We start from the raw sequence: 14,873 nt of genomic DNA, 5'->3' as shown, positions 1-14,873 counted from the left end.
GTGTGTGTGTGTGTGTGTGTGTGTGTGTACAATATACTTTCTAGTGCATAGCAGAGAATTAAAAGGTAGGCTATAATAATAAACCATATTGATGTAATTATTTGTGCACTGTTTCAAAACTTGTTTTGTGTGATTTTACATAAACTGCACTCTTTCAAATTAACACCATCTGTGGCCATTTCAATTCAAATTCCATTTGATGAATTTACATTCAGGTTGTCTCTTTAGAGCTCTTTAAGTTACCAAAATGACTGGATTCTCCTTTAGTCTGCCTTACATGTGACATCTGTTGTTAATTATCATTAGCAAGCCACTTGTTTTGCCCTCTTTCCAGGAAGTGGAGCATAATCACTCTCAGCTGAAGCTGCTGGGTTTCTGAGAGACTGCATGAGGATACGTCCCTGTCATCGCATCATGAGAAGCCTTGGATCCACTGGTTTGTAAGCACAGGCAGTGTGGATATAGACAGGACACATCCCTGAAAAACACAAACACAAAACCACAACCCGTCCGTCTTCAGCTGGATCAGATGTGTAAGAGCACAAGTTTCAGAAGAAGCACAAAATAAGCTTTATGCAAACAGTGTGTCATTGGAGGAAGTTCTTTAAGCTTTTTTAAGTGTCATGATCTCATCTGTTGTCTGGAAATGATTTATAACATGTGTGATTTACCAGACTGTGAAAGCATCATTACAGGGCAATGCATTACACATGACTTTATATATACACAGCAGAGGCCAAAACAATTACAACACTAGTATTATCAGCAGCTAAAAATGATTTTAAGTCAGTTATTTCTATCTTCTGCTGCAGTGTGTCAGTAGGAAACATTTCCAAACACTCATTTAGCCATTAATTCTTATAATCCAGTGAGATCATCATCAGTGTGTCTGGAGTGACATGAAGAAACTGAGACTAAATCCAGAAGAACTGTGTCTCAAGACGCTTCAAGCTCCTGAGAAACTCTGCTCAAGTGCAGCGAGGACAAAAGCTGCTTTAAACACAAAGCATGCTCACAACAAAAGCTGATTTAGTTTAGTTCATAGAAGGCAATTGATCAAGAAAATCTATTTATGGCATTGTGTTTTGACAGCATCCTCATTTTCCAGCATTTTTACAGTTTAAGTGCCTAAAACTGTTAACAGCGCTGTAGCTTCGCAGGAGGTTTCTTGAAGCGTCTTGAGACACAGTTCTTCTGGATTTAGTCTCAGTTTCTTCATGTCACTCCAGACACACTGATGATGATCAGATCAGACAAAGATCTCTCTGGATTATTACCATTAATGGCTAAATGAGTGTGTGTGTTGATGCACTATTTTTGAATGTGGGTGGGCAATACATAATAAAAATAAATAAATAAAAATGCTTGATTTTATGATGATGCACTATGTGTGCTTCAGTCATCAGATGTTGAAAAAATGTTGAATACCGGGATGTTTATGATACACAGGTTTCATTAGGCTATCTAGAGTGTTTTTATTAGAAGTCTCTAATGTTGCATCAAGACACACATCTGTGCGCAGAGCCGCTATATACAGAGTGTGTGTGTGTGTGTGTGTGTGTGAGTGTGACTCCTCCCAGTCACTCTTGCCTCGGTTCTGCTCGTCTGTGGTTAGTCATTAGACGCTGTTCTCGCGCTCAGGTGAACAGTGCTGTTTTCTGGTTTCTGTGACAGGTGTGTGTGTGTGAGTGTGTGTGTGTGTGTGTGTGTGTGAGATGGATCTGAAGGATAAAGTGGCTGTAGTGACCGGAGCAGCTCAGGGTTTGGGAAGAAGCTTTGTCGAAATACTTCTGAAAAACGGCTCAAAGGTAAAATAAACTAATAATAATATAAACCGTTTGTGCTTATATTTGTATAAACGCCCATTTCCAGAAATCAGCGACGCAGTGTAATAAAGCTCGTTACTGTGTGTCGCGTCAGCGTTTGATCGCGCCGCCTCTGAAGGACCGCGCGCGCTACACTGACAAATAATATACCATATAATATATAAAAATCATCTATAAATAGAAGTAGGCTATCTATTTATGCAAAATTGGATAGTTTGACACTGTCTAGGAAAAGCTGAAAAAGTGATGCAGATAAGTAAAATAAATTATTAAAAATGAACGAGGCGTCTTCGTAATCTTTGACCGTTTAGAAAACCTTGTTGCGTTGAAAAATAATCTGGAAAAAAGTAAACGGGAAAAATGATTTCTCTTCATCAAAATTTAGATCTAAGTCTGTTTAAAAAAACAAAACAAAAGCTGGCATCGATCAGAAAGATGGGCGTCATTGTGTCAAAGTTGAAAAGCGGTTTAAGGAGCGGAACTGTTCCTGTTCGTCAGATCTGATTGTGTTTTGTTCATTAACAGTGATTGTGAAGCTCATTAGTCTTCACGAAGTCTTAACTCTACAAGGTGCTTATGCGTAAATGAGCAATGCTGTCATTTCTTCAGATGTCCTGCTTTCAAATTCATATTCTAACTGTTAAAATGTAAAATACACATTGAGAGAATAAATACAAAACATCTACTTATATTAAAAAATGTTACATATTAATATTTATAAAACGGTTAGTTCCATTCCTCGATTCTGATTGGTCGGCAGCTGTGTTTTATTCACGATACAGCACGGCTATGACCGCTTCACCATATATAATTCTATAGTGCATCCTAAAAATCATTCTTATTAAGAAAAAAATATGAAATTAAATGTGTGAGGGACACAAAAGGCACTTATTGCTGATTTTTGGAGTTAGTTCTGTAACAGATTGGTTTGATTACAGGTGGCTTTAATCGATGTGAATAAATCTGTGGGAGATGAACTGAAGAGCACACTTGATCAGGAGTATGGACGTGACAGGACTGAGTTCTACACGGCCGATGTCACATCAGAGGAAGATTTTAAAGGTTTTTCAAGATTTGAGAGATGTTTTATTGTCTGGGAATGATTACATGAGGCTTGGACTGATATGGCTTACAGTGTCACTTTATAAGAGCAGTAAGAGTGTGAGTATGCGCTGAACGCTTCATGTGTTCTCTTGCAGGAGTTGTGGAGACTATTGTTAAAACATTTGGCCGCATTGACATTTTATGCAACAATGCAGGGATCATGAACGAAAAGCACTGGGAAAAAACTATCGCAATCAACCTGGTATGTGTGTGTGTGTGTCTGTGTGTGAGTGTGTGTGTGTGTGTGTGTGTGTGCGTGTGTGTGTGTGTGTGTGTGTGTGTGTGTGTGTGCGTTTTTGTGAAAAGTCAGGACATAGATGTGTATAATGACGAGGGTATGGCAGGTATTACAAGGTGAAGGTGGCATCTCAGGACATTGACCCATGTCCCCACTTTTCAAAACGCTTATAAATCACTCAGAATGAGTTTTTTTTGGGGAAAGTTGAAATGCACAGTCTCCTGTAAGGGGTAGGTTTAGGTGTAGGGTTGGTGTAGGGCAATAGCACATACAGTAAGTACACTATAAAAACCATTACACCTATGGAGAGTCCCCACTTTTCACAAAAACAAACATGTGTGTGTGTGTGTGTGTGTGTGTGTGTCAGTGTTGGGCTAGTTACTCAAAGAATGTAATATATTACTCATTACTAGTTACTCCTTTTAAAAGTAATATTGTTACTTTACATATTACTTTCTGGCAACAGTAATTAGTTACACTATTAGCTACATTACTCTTCCTTCACGCCCCACAGAAGCTGTAACTGTGTATCTTCCACATTAAATTCTTCTAGAATGTTATTATCAATATATTTCTGCCGCATCGTTTGACCAAAATCCACACTGTACCGCAGTCAGAAGTTATTACAAACACTCAGTGATTAACAGAGACATTCAAGCAGAAGTGTATTCATCTCATTAATTGTCATGTGTAGCTGGAAGTAATTTTTCTGCCAGTTGCTTTGATTGTTGGATTTTAAATCAGCGGGGTTGAGGCATCAAAAGTAATTTAGTAATAAGCTGTTTTATGGAAAGTAACTGTAATATTATTACTGAAATCTTATTAGTAATTAGTTACACTACTAGTTGTAGTACTGCAAAAAGTAACATTATTACATTAACTAAATTACTAGTAACTAGTTACTGCCCAACACTGGTGTGTGTGTGTGTGTGTGTGTGTGTGTGTGTGTGTGTCTCTGTGTGTGTGTGTGTGTCTGTGTGTCTCTGTCTGTGTGTGTGTGTGTGTGTGTGTGTCTCTGTGTGTGTGTGTGTGTGTGTGTGTGTGTGTGTGTGTGTGTGTGTGTGTGTGTGTGTGTGTGTGTGTGTGTGTGTGTGTGTGTGTGTGTCTGTGTGTGTGTGTGTGTGTGTGTGTGTGTGTCTCTGTGTCTCTGTGTGTGTGTGTGTGTGTGTGTGTGTGTGTCTCTGTGTGTGTGTGTGTGTGTGTGTGTGTGTGTGTGTGTGTGTGTGTGTGTGTGTGTGTGTCTCTGTGTGTGTGTGTGTGTGTGTGTGTCTCTGTGTCTCTGTGTCTCTGTGTCTCTGTGTCTCTGTGTGTGTGTGTGTGTGTGTGTGTGTGTCTCTCTGTCCGTCTGCTTCAGCTGAAGGTGTTTTGTGCTCGTCTCAGGGTGGAGTGGTCAGAGGAACGTATCTCGCTCTAGAACATATGAAGAAGGAAAATGGTGGGAATGGAGGAGTCATTATCAACGTTTCATCAATGGCAGGTTTGATACTGTCTCTATTTAAACTAAACACCGATTAAACAACTACAGTTTTTCTCAATTGCTTTGGCACATTATTCAAAACAGTCTTAATATTCTCTAAACTGTAAGTGCAGTTGTCACAGCTGTTTGCTGGAACATCAGAACTCTAGTAACTCACCAAGAACATTTAATTCATGCTTCAAAACCCAGTTAGTTGGCCAGGGCCACCAAAATAAAATAAAAAATGTTATATGCAAATTTAATTTCATTTAATGCTATATGTTTCGTGTACATTTTATACAATTTTCATTTCATGTTACATGCATATTTCATTTTATTATATGCAATTGTTTTCCTCATTTTTGTTGCCAGACTGCTTTCTATACTAGAAGAGTGTCAGTGTTGTATCACACTGAGCATTTTAGATCCAGATTTCAACAGAACAGTGGAAAAAAATGTATTGGGAAATACTGTAAAGCACAAACAGAAAATGAACATTTTCATTTGTACAGTACATACACTTTTGTAGAGATGTGTTACATGTAAACTGAAAATTCACCAATGCTTATTAATTTTCACACACTCTGTTGTCTTCCTATAGCTCTCTCACAGCAAGCAAGTGTGAATTTTCACAGTTTACATGTAACACATTTCTATAGATAAAAGTACTGTACAAATATAATGTATTTATAGAGCGCTGCTGTTCAAGGTTGTGATGTTCCTCTTTGTTCAATAAATGGTAGTGATTGTGCTGGATTGTGCTTATATATGCTTCCAGACTGGCTTGATTGGCAAGATTGCGATTCATATTTCAATCCAATGGCAAGTAGGGCTGCAAAGGGATGGAAATGTACAAAAAAAAAAATCGAAAGTTTCCATTAATTGTCTGTGCCTTTGCAACCCGAAGTCATTTGCCAACTCAGCAGACATTACAACCATTCCGTGTCATGGAATATATGCATGTATGACAGATTTCGATAACTGAATGGATCATTTTGCATGTGACGGCTCACACGGTGAAAGAATGTTTAGAAGTTCACTGAGAATCAACTCATCAGGTTTGACAAGCCGCTTGCATTTATTCATTTTGCAAATTCTGGATTTCTCACATGCACACATGCCAAAACACATGCACATTTCCTAAATCAGTAAGAAGTTTAAATCTGATGTGAACAAGAATTGTTTAGATATTTGAACTACTGTACAGAAAAACTGTAAAGACTTTCTTAGACCTATAAACAATTTCTACGTTCGATGGATCTAAAATGCATCTAAAAATGAAACTTCTTTCATCATTTATTCATTTACCTCATGTCATCTGCTGGGCACAAATGAAGATATTATAAAGAATATTTCTATTGCTTTTGTCCTTGCAATGTAAGTCAATGGGGTCCAACATTGCTTCAGACTTTCAGAGATTATTTTTGTAACAGCACGAGGTAAATGATGCATAATTGTAATTTATTCAGTGAACTGTTTTGACTGAATCTTTGCACGTCGGCCGCAGGTTTGGGGCCTTTGCCGATTGCACCCATCTACACAGCAACCAAACACGGCGTGGTGGGATTCAGTCGTGCCATGGCCGTACGTATATTACACATCAAGCATTACAGCTTTTTTTGTGAGAGACAAAGTCTTTGACGTTTTTCTTTAATTGCTCATCAACAGGCCGTTTCCAAGCTGGCTAACTACGGCGTGAGGATTAACATTCTCTGTCCGTGGTTTGTGAAGACCAGTCTTCTGACCGCCATGAATTCAGAAGAGCATATAGGAAGCTTCTTTCCACTGAAGGGCATTGCGGAGACGATGATGCAGGACCGCGGCTGTCTGGAGTGAGTTAATCAGGAGAGAGATACGATACGCAACAGATAAAGCAGGGGTTTGAATTTAACATCAAAACTGAGAAAGTTTGTAATTGTGTTTTCATTGCAGGGCTGATGTTGTCGCCAAGGCTTTTCTTGTTCTCGTGAAAGATGAGAGCAAGAACGGAGACGTTCTGGTGATTGATCCTGACAAGGCAGTTTTTGTTTCCTTTCCTGACCGGGCCAAAGACTTGGCATCTACTCCAGTCAGTCTCGAGTAGCCAATCAGCTTCGCTCGCAGTGGATGTGGGTCAAAGCTTTCATCAGAGACCTTAAAATCCAACGTAAACCTGAGCGCTTCCACTAAGAATGGCTTTATATAAAGATCCTTTCATTTTGACTACATCAGCCAGTATAAAGGTCTCAGATTTATTCTTTGATTCTTTGTAATTATTACAACCATGAATCGCAGCATTTCTGTTACTGATCTGAGAATATTCACAAACTAGAGAACTATAAATAGTGCAGCATCTGTATTTCCAAATATAAACGCAAACATCACGTCCGTGGACTTTTATTTTTACAGTTAATGTGCTAAAATATACCTCAAAATATTCTGAATATGCTTTCAAAATTTGTTGAAATAAATAAGCTACTAACATCATGTGTGTTGAAATTTATTTACAATGAAATTTCGCACCTTAATTTACAAAAATGCATTGTAGTTACTAGTATTGTGGTTCCTAGATGGGTTATTAGTAATAAACAAAACAAACTTTTGTTTCAAACACTGTGTTTAATGTGAACATGAACTTTGTTACATTCTTTGACCAAGAAATGTCTGCTTTCGTGTTGAGATTTATTACCATCAACAAATAATATAACAGCACTGCATGGATTCTAAAATTATACATATATCATACAAATACACACCGATTCAAAAAATAGACATGAAGTATACAAATAGCAACACATTATTGCAATTATGTTCAGTCGCTTCCACTGTCGCTGTCCTCCTCTTCTTCTTCTTCTTGTTTTTTACGGTTTTCTTCAGTTGAGTCTAAAAGGCCGGCGAAGAAATCCTGTCCTGTATCGAAAGCTTTGTTGCTCAGCGCTTTGAGGCGTCTGTCTTTTTTCTTTCTCCGCCGGTAATCGTCGACTCTCATGTCCGTTAAGCTGGAGATGTCCCAGAACTTGACGAGCTGGTCGTGAGCGCAGCTGGCCAGAAAGCGTGTGTCTCTGGATCTGGCGATCTCCTCGATGGACTCGCCGACGTGCTGACCGACGCTGCCCAGCACACGGTTCGGCAGGACACTCACAGCTCTGCGGACAGACGACAGAGTCATTCGTTTCAGAAGAGAAGAGTTTTACACAGCTGTGCAAACAAAACAATAACAATCTCTTGTTTGTCCCGAATGGTTAAACTTCCTGCTGTTCTTTAGAAAAATCCTTCAGCTCCCACACATTCTTTGGTTTTCCAGCATTTTTGTGTATTTGAACCCTTTCCAACAATGACTGTATGATTTTGAGATGCATCTTTTCACACTGAGAACATCTGAAGGACTCATACGCAGCTATTACAGAAGGTTCAAACGCTCTCTGATGCTCCAGAAGGAGAAACCATGCATTAAGAGCCGGGGCGTGAAAACTTTTTGAATTTGAAGATCAGGGTAAATTTAACTTATTTTGTCTTCTGAGAAACATGTAGCTTCTGAAGGGCAGTACTAAATGAAAAAATATGATATTTAGGCGAAATAAGACATGTACACATCTCCATTCTGTTCAAAAGTTTTCACGCCCCAGCTCTTAACGTATTGTTTTTTTCTTCTGGAGCATCAGTGAGCGTTGAACCTTCTGTAATAGCTGCGTACGAGTCCCTCAGATGTTCTCAGTGTGAAAAGATGCATCTCAAAATCATACAGTCATTGCTTGGCCCCTAATAATTAACTGACTCCAAACTTCTGAATGGTGGTTTCTGTTTTGAACAAATGCTGTTTATTCATTAAAGAATCCTGAAAATCACAGTTTCCACAAAAACATTAAGCAGCACGACTGTTTTCAACATTGATAATAATCAGAAATGTTTCCTGAGCAGCAAATCAGCATATTATTATGATTTCTGAAGATCATGTGACACTGAAGACTGGAGTAATGATGCTGAAAATTCAGCTGCGCATCACAGAAATAAATGATATTTAAAGGTATATTAAAATCTAAAATGGCTCACCTGATGACGCCGTCGATGGAGGCGGCACACAGAATGCTGTCAGTAATCGGCACGATGCAGTCCACAGACTCGGCCTGAACCGCAAACCGGTCGCTGGTGGCACCAAAACCATTCCAGTTAAAAATATATAATTTGCCCTCGCTGGACCCACAAATGACCTTACGACCTCTCTGTGGAGAAAAGAGGTTTGCCATGATTAAAACTACATCATCCACCTTTGTACCTTGACTGTGCTCATCTTCTGATGTCACTCGCTTCTGGTTACTTTAACTCTACAAAACCAGTCCATTACGCTGCAAACCGCTATGCATCATATATCAACAAACGGTTTGTAGCACATGTGTGTCCCTGCAGCACAGAAGCAGTCATAAGCAGCACAGCTATATTTGCAGCAATAGTCAACAATACATTGTATGGGTCAAAATTATACATTTTTCTTTTATGCCAAAAATCATTAGGATATTAAGATCATGTTCCATGAAGATATTTAGTAAATTTCCTACCGTAAATATATAAAAACTTCATTTTTGATTAGTAATATGCATTGCTAAGAACTTCATTTGAACAACTTTAAAAGGTGATTTTCTCAATATTTTGATTTTTTTGCTCCCTCAGATTCCAGATTTTCAAATAGTTGTATCTCAGACAAATATTGTCCAACAAACCATACATCAATGGAAAGATTATTTATACAGTAATAAAAATTGATCCTTGTGACTGGTTGTGTGCTCCAGGGTCACATATGACTTGACCGTTTACAGCTCTTTGTTATTCTTCTAGTTATTTACCCGCATCGACCAGTGAATTTGAAGTCTGGAAGTCACACTGTGTTAATGTAAATTTAAACGTATCATTGTGTTAATTAGCTCTACTTGTTTAGACTCACCTTCATAATGCAAACAGATGTAAGATCTCCATTCTGGAACTCGGAAAGCAGTTCAAATCTTCGTCTTTTTATATTGAACACTCCCATAGTGCCATCGCCACTACAAATAAATACAAATAAAACAAAAAGTCATAAATATACCATGACATCGTCAGATTGCACCAGGGCTCTGAACGGCTTCAAGGAACAAAAACGAAAACTGGAAACAAACAAAATTGACAGCAACATAACCAAAAAAAACTCAATTTAATTTAATAGTTCCGAACAGAACTTGTTACATTTAATATTTGAATTTTGCAGTCAACCAATCATGAATTTAAGTAGGACGTCCTATGCAAATGTGACGTGGACGCATCCAACGAGTAGAACCCCTGAAAATGAACAGCAGGTAATATGCAGCTTGTTGTGTGTTTGAAACCAAAAATAGCAGCACAGTGTAACAGAACATGAATCAACAAGATCACACACACCTGCAGCGCCTCTGTTAGAGAAAACTGAATAAAACTATATACATAAACAGACATATATAGGCTTATGCATGAAATATACTTCACTTACATCATTAACAGATTAACAAAACGAAAGAAAAAAAAAATGCTGAGTTTTGGTTCATTGTGACGCAATCCAAAATTACACAATAACACAAGCTATCTTGACATCGCAGCCTGTTCACTATCAAAATAAAATACAGTTACAGAAACAGAAACAAAAGTTGATGTGCAAAGCCTGTAGTTTTCATAATAAATACTATTTTAGTATCCAGATACGTCACGAATATGGAAACCTTTGGATTCGTGCTGAATGAGAGAGCTAGGCTTCAGTTTCGCTTTGACTTCATTTGTTTTTGGCTTGACGTTTATAACCCTGAATACTGTTAACTTTAGAGGATTTGTTGTGTAAAGGGAACTAAAATAGCCTATTTGTGTTTATAATGTTTGTAAACATTTTGCTTTATTAGCCTACATTATTTCTAAATATAATAATAAAATGCCTACTACAGCCTACGCGACTTTTGTTTTTTCCTCTCAAAACGCAATTTTATACAAGTAGTGTTTTTTAACCAAGCAGCAAACATTTTTAAATATCTTGAAAAAATGCTTTAATGTCTTTAAAGTGTTGACAGTTTTTTCTTTCGTTTAATACATTTGGCCAGAATCTAGAAAAGATGCTGCTGTAGCCTACTGGATATGAATAAGTGCAAGATTGCTACCAGATCAAGACATTCGATTAATCAAACATTTTTAACGCGTACATTTTTTTTTAACGCAGATTAACCGTTTGATAAGGTTTGACCCCAACTTCTTCCCGTCGTCGCAGCGCAGAAGGTCATCTATCATTGTGTGATGAGGGGACAGCACAGTGTTGCCAGGGTAACGGCACAAGTGGGCTATTTTGAAAATACAGTCGCGGGAAAAATTACAGAGCCGTGGGTTGCAGTTTTTTGGGCTACTTTTATAATGTACCGCGGCCACCCATAAGTGGATATAGACAAATACAAATTAAAATAGATCCTTTTACTAATGTGTATTATACTTGGAATGTATCACAAACAACGTGAGTTTCAGCAGAAATAAACATGACAACTATAGATTATATAAGATAATAAACACACGATTACGATAGATATGGTCTGTGTGTGATTTTTTTTAAATGAATGTGTATATCTGAAATGCTTATTTGTGCAGCGATATAAAAGGCTATAAAAGCATATTTTAACAACAGTAAACGACCAAATTCCACATGTGATTGTAAAAGGAAGTTATTACAAACACTCAACGGTGGTTTGAAGTGAGTTCTGAGTAAAAGTGCACTATTAATCTCATAAATTGTCTTATGAAGCATGTTAGCTCTAATGCAGAACAGGTCCAATTCTTCTTCATAATGCATTTTGTCATAATACTTCACGTAAGGTCGCAAGAAATGTTTTGTTGTATTTATTTAGAAATACTTTTGATAATAGTTGGGTAAATGTATACTGGGATTGAAGCGATGTGACGTTTTATTGCCAGTTTAAAGGCTGATAATGGCTGAATAAAAACAAGAGAATAATGATAAAATAATAATACGGATTATGACTCATACCTGGCGGAAGTGTGAAAGGTTCTGTTTCCTTAAACTAGTTTGTCATGCATTTCTTTATTTCAACACATTTACAGGTAAATCCTAGTATTTTAAATTTGCGATTAATCATGATTAATCACAGTCCATGACTGTGATTAACGCGATTAAATTTTTTAATCGATTGACAGCACTAGTTTTTTTCTTTTTGAGTAAAGAAAACTGTACTTTATTATTATTATTGGCAAAGAAAAAGTTCTAAAAAAATAACGCTATTAAGCAGTATTTTGTCTATGGAACGGTAATAATTAGTGCTGTCTAACGATTAATCGCATTCAAAATAAAAGTTTTTGTTTGCATAATATGTGTGTGTGTGCTGTGTATATTTATTATGTGTATATAAATACACACACATACAGTATATATTTTGAAAATATTTACAGTCTGTATTTATATGCATAAAATTCATATTATAAATAATATATTTAATATATAAGCATATTTTTCTGAAATATATGCATGCATGTGTGTGTATTTATACATACATAATAAATATACACAGCACACACACACACACATATATATATATATATATATTGTGCAAACAAAAACTTTTATTTTGAATGTGATTAATCATTTGAAAGCACTAGTTAATAATTCAGAGGAAAGCAAAATTTCCTGTTTTTAAGCCCTGGTTTGTCATACAAGATGATTTCATAGCAAGCGGCATTTCTTTTAAAGAAAGCGAGCGTGAGCAGGTCTTTGAAGGCTGGAGACCGCACCTGGAGGTGAGCAGGGTGCGTTTAGCCTGATCGATGGTGATCTCACTGATATAATCCTCATGGTGCTTCAGATCCATGAACGAGGTTCCACTCCTCAAGTCCCAGACCTTCAGCATTCCCTCGTCATCACCCGTCGCAAATATATTCTCATCCACCAGCAGCAGGGCGTTGATGGGGACCCTCGAGAAGATCAAAAACATCCGTGAACATTTCCTCAGCTTTACTCACGTAACTCTTGGAGAGCGGCTGTGTAAGACATGAACGGGAGCATCGGGTACTTGTGAGCTTTGGGGATGCGTGTCAGCAGTTTTCCAGCCTCCACGTCCATGATGTGAACCGCCTTGTCTTTAGACACGCTGAAGAGCTCTGAGGAACACAGAGGAGAGTCAAATAAGTGAAGAACCGACCGATAACGAAGTAATGAAACGAGACGTGAACACTGACTCTGTCCATCGCTGGAGAACAGCACTTTCCTGCAGGACTTCAGATGATGTCCTGATGACCACAGCTCTTTGTTTTCTCCTTCAGTGCAGGAGTATGAGAATCTGGAAATCAGATCTACTGTATTAACAATGATACCAGAATCCTTCTGCTCTTACAGGATAAGGAAAGTTTCAAATAGTTAGGATCTTTCTGTTTCTGAAAGAGTCTCTTCTGCTCAAGGCTGTATTTATTTGATCAAAAACACAGTAAAAATTGTGAAATATTAGAATGTAAAACAGCTGTTTTCTATGTGAATGTGTGTTAAACTGTAATTGATTTCTGTGATCATAGCATTCTTCAGTGTCACATGATCTTCAGAAATCATTCTAATATGCTGATTTGCTGCTCAAGAAACATTTCTGATTATTATCAATGTTTATCATTCAAAAGTTTGGGCTAAGCATGATTTTTTTTAAATAACAACAACACTTTCATTCATCACGGATGCATTAAATTGATCAAAAGTGACATTAAAGACATTTATAATGTTACAAAATATTTCTATTTCAAATAAATGCTGTACGTCTGAACTTTCTATTCATCTGTGAATCCTGAAAAATAAAATGCATCACAGTTTCCACAAAAATATTGTGCAGCACGACTGTTTTCAACATTGATAATAATCAGAAATGTTTCTTGAGCAGCAAATCAGCATATTATTATGATTTCTGAAGATCATGTGACGCTGAAGACTGCTTTGAAATACAGCTGCGCATCACAGAAATAAATTACAGTTTAACAGAAATTCACATAGAAAACATCTGTTTTACATTCTAATAATATTTCAGAATTTTTACTGTATTTTTGATCAAATAAATGCAGCCTTGATGAGCAGAAGAGACTTGCAAAACATGATTACGCTGTAAGACGGCTTAAAGTTTGAGTAATATCTGTCTAATAGGTTTTGATTAGATCAGATGAATGTATTTTTATATGTGAAGGAGTTCAGCATCTCTGTATCTGCACACACTCACAGGTAGATGTCTCCGTCGATGTCTCCAGCTGCTAAGATGTCTTGGTTGGGATGAAATGCGATGGTGTTGACGATGGCCTCTAGTTTGATGTCTTCAGGTGTGTCTCGGATCTTGGGTGCTTTGGGTTCTGCAGCAGCAGCCTCCTCCTCCTCCTCTTCATCCTCCTCCTGTACAAACAGCGAAACATGAGCTGCGCTGACAGCCTTTAACCTACATCACTGCCGTTTATCCTACCTTTTACAACGCAATTATCAGGCTTTCTGGTTTACTGTAAATGTACATTAAAACAGACTCATATAAATGATGAATATTCAACGCGCGATATTGTATAACACAAAAAACTGACTTGTTGACACGAATCCTCGTGTTCTATGGGAGACGCCATCTTTGTTGTAGGCAAAGTAACATCGCACTTCCGCCTCCTGCTGGACTGGAGTCAGTGAGCGGCGCGTCTCGACGAAACTTAAAAACGCTTGATTTTGCTCCAAGCAGCGCAGTAAAGAAAAAACTTCAGGGGAGCAATGAATCTAATGTATCAAATAATGTATTTTCCCTAATATAGGGATACAATAATACATTTACAAGTAAATAATTTATTAGAAAACAAAACGTACTTACGTAGTCTAGATGTTTATATATTTCTGTTTGTATTTTTCAGAATTATGTAATTATAATAACTGTGTGTGTTTGTTGGTGTGTGTGTAATAATATATAACTGTTATAAACAGATTACTGAGTTTATATTAGTAATAATAATAATGAAAAAATACAAACTAGTAAAAAATACGTGTTAAATAATATCTGGCAGCCCAGACAGAAGCTACAAGAGTTGACATTGAATTAAATGCTAGAAAATGTTTATTATCTAACCAAAGTACCAATATTAACCAGGAAAAAATATCCATAATACGGGACTTTTAATTGTGAACAATACGCCGGGACTCTTATTTTGAAACATGTATGATTACTGTTGTATGGAGGACGAAACAATGAGAGAATGAGAAATAATGAAGTAAATAAACTCAGGATTAAAGAAA

At 37.2% G+C, this 14,873-nt stretch overlaps 2 protein-coding genes across 2 annotated transcripts; one reads left to right on the top strand and one right to left on the bottom strand.

Annotated features, from left to right (window-relative positions):
• The first annotated feature begins 1,603 nt into the window (after positions 1 to 1,603).
• zgc:56585 (uncharacterized protein LOC393297 homolog) lies at positions 1,604 to 7,090 on the top strand. Its single transcript, XM_058759101.1, has 7 exons — positions 1,604 to 1,808; positions 2,765 to 2,888; positions 3,026 to 3,132; positions 4,549 to 4,645; positions 6,132 to 6,208; positions 6,293 to 6,456; positions 6,557 to 7,090. The coding sequence occupies exons 1-7, from the start codon at positions 1,716 to 1,718 to the stop codon at positions 6,705 to 6,707; spliced, it is 813 nt and encodes a 270-aa protein (XP_058615084.1). The 5' UTR covers positions 1,604 to 1,715; the 3' UTR covers positions 6,708 to 7,090.
• Positions 7,091 to 7,239: 149 nt separating this feature from the next.
• On the bottom strand, positions 7,240 to 14,337 carry wdr55 (WD repeat domain 55). The gene is made up of 8 exons (XM_058759099.1): positions 14,183 to 14,337; positions 13,837 to 14,003; positions 12,824 to 12,924; positions 12,658 to 12,745; positions 12,380 to 12,559; positions 9,540 to 9,639; positions 8,654 to 8,823; positions 7,240 to 7,749 (listed from the first exon to the last, which is right to left on the bottom strand). The coding sequence occupies exons 1-8, from the start codon at positions 14,219 to 14,221 to the stop codon at positions 7,416 to 7,418; spliced, it is 1,179 nt and encodes a 392-aa protein (XP_058615082.1). The 5' UTR covers positions 14,222 to 14,337; the 3' UTR covers positions 7,240 to 7,415.
• Positions 14,338 to 14,873: the final 536 nt, after the last annotated feature.

The sequence above is a fragment of the Onychostoma macrolepis genome, chromosome 21 (genome assembly GCF_012432095.1).
Source record: "Onychostoma macrolepis isolate SWU-2019 chromosome 21, ASM1243209v1, whole genome shotgun sequence".
In the NCBI taxonomy this organism is placed as follows: domain Eukaryota; kingdom Metazoa; phylum Chordata; class Actinopteri; order Cypriniformes; family Cyprinidae; genus Onychostoma; species Onychostoma macrolepis.
The sequence above is the reverse complement of the archived record's forward strand: the minus strand, read 5'-3'. Positions and strand labels throughout refer to the sequence as shown.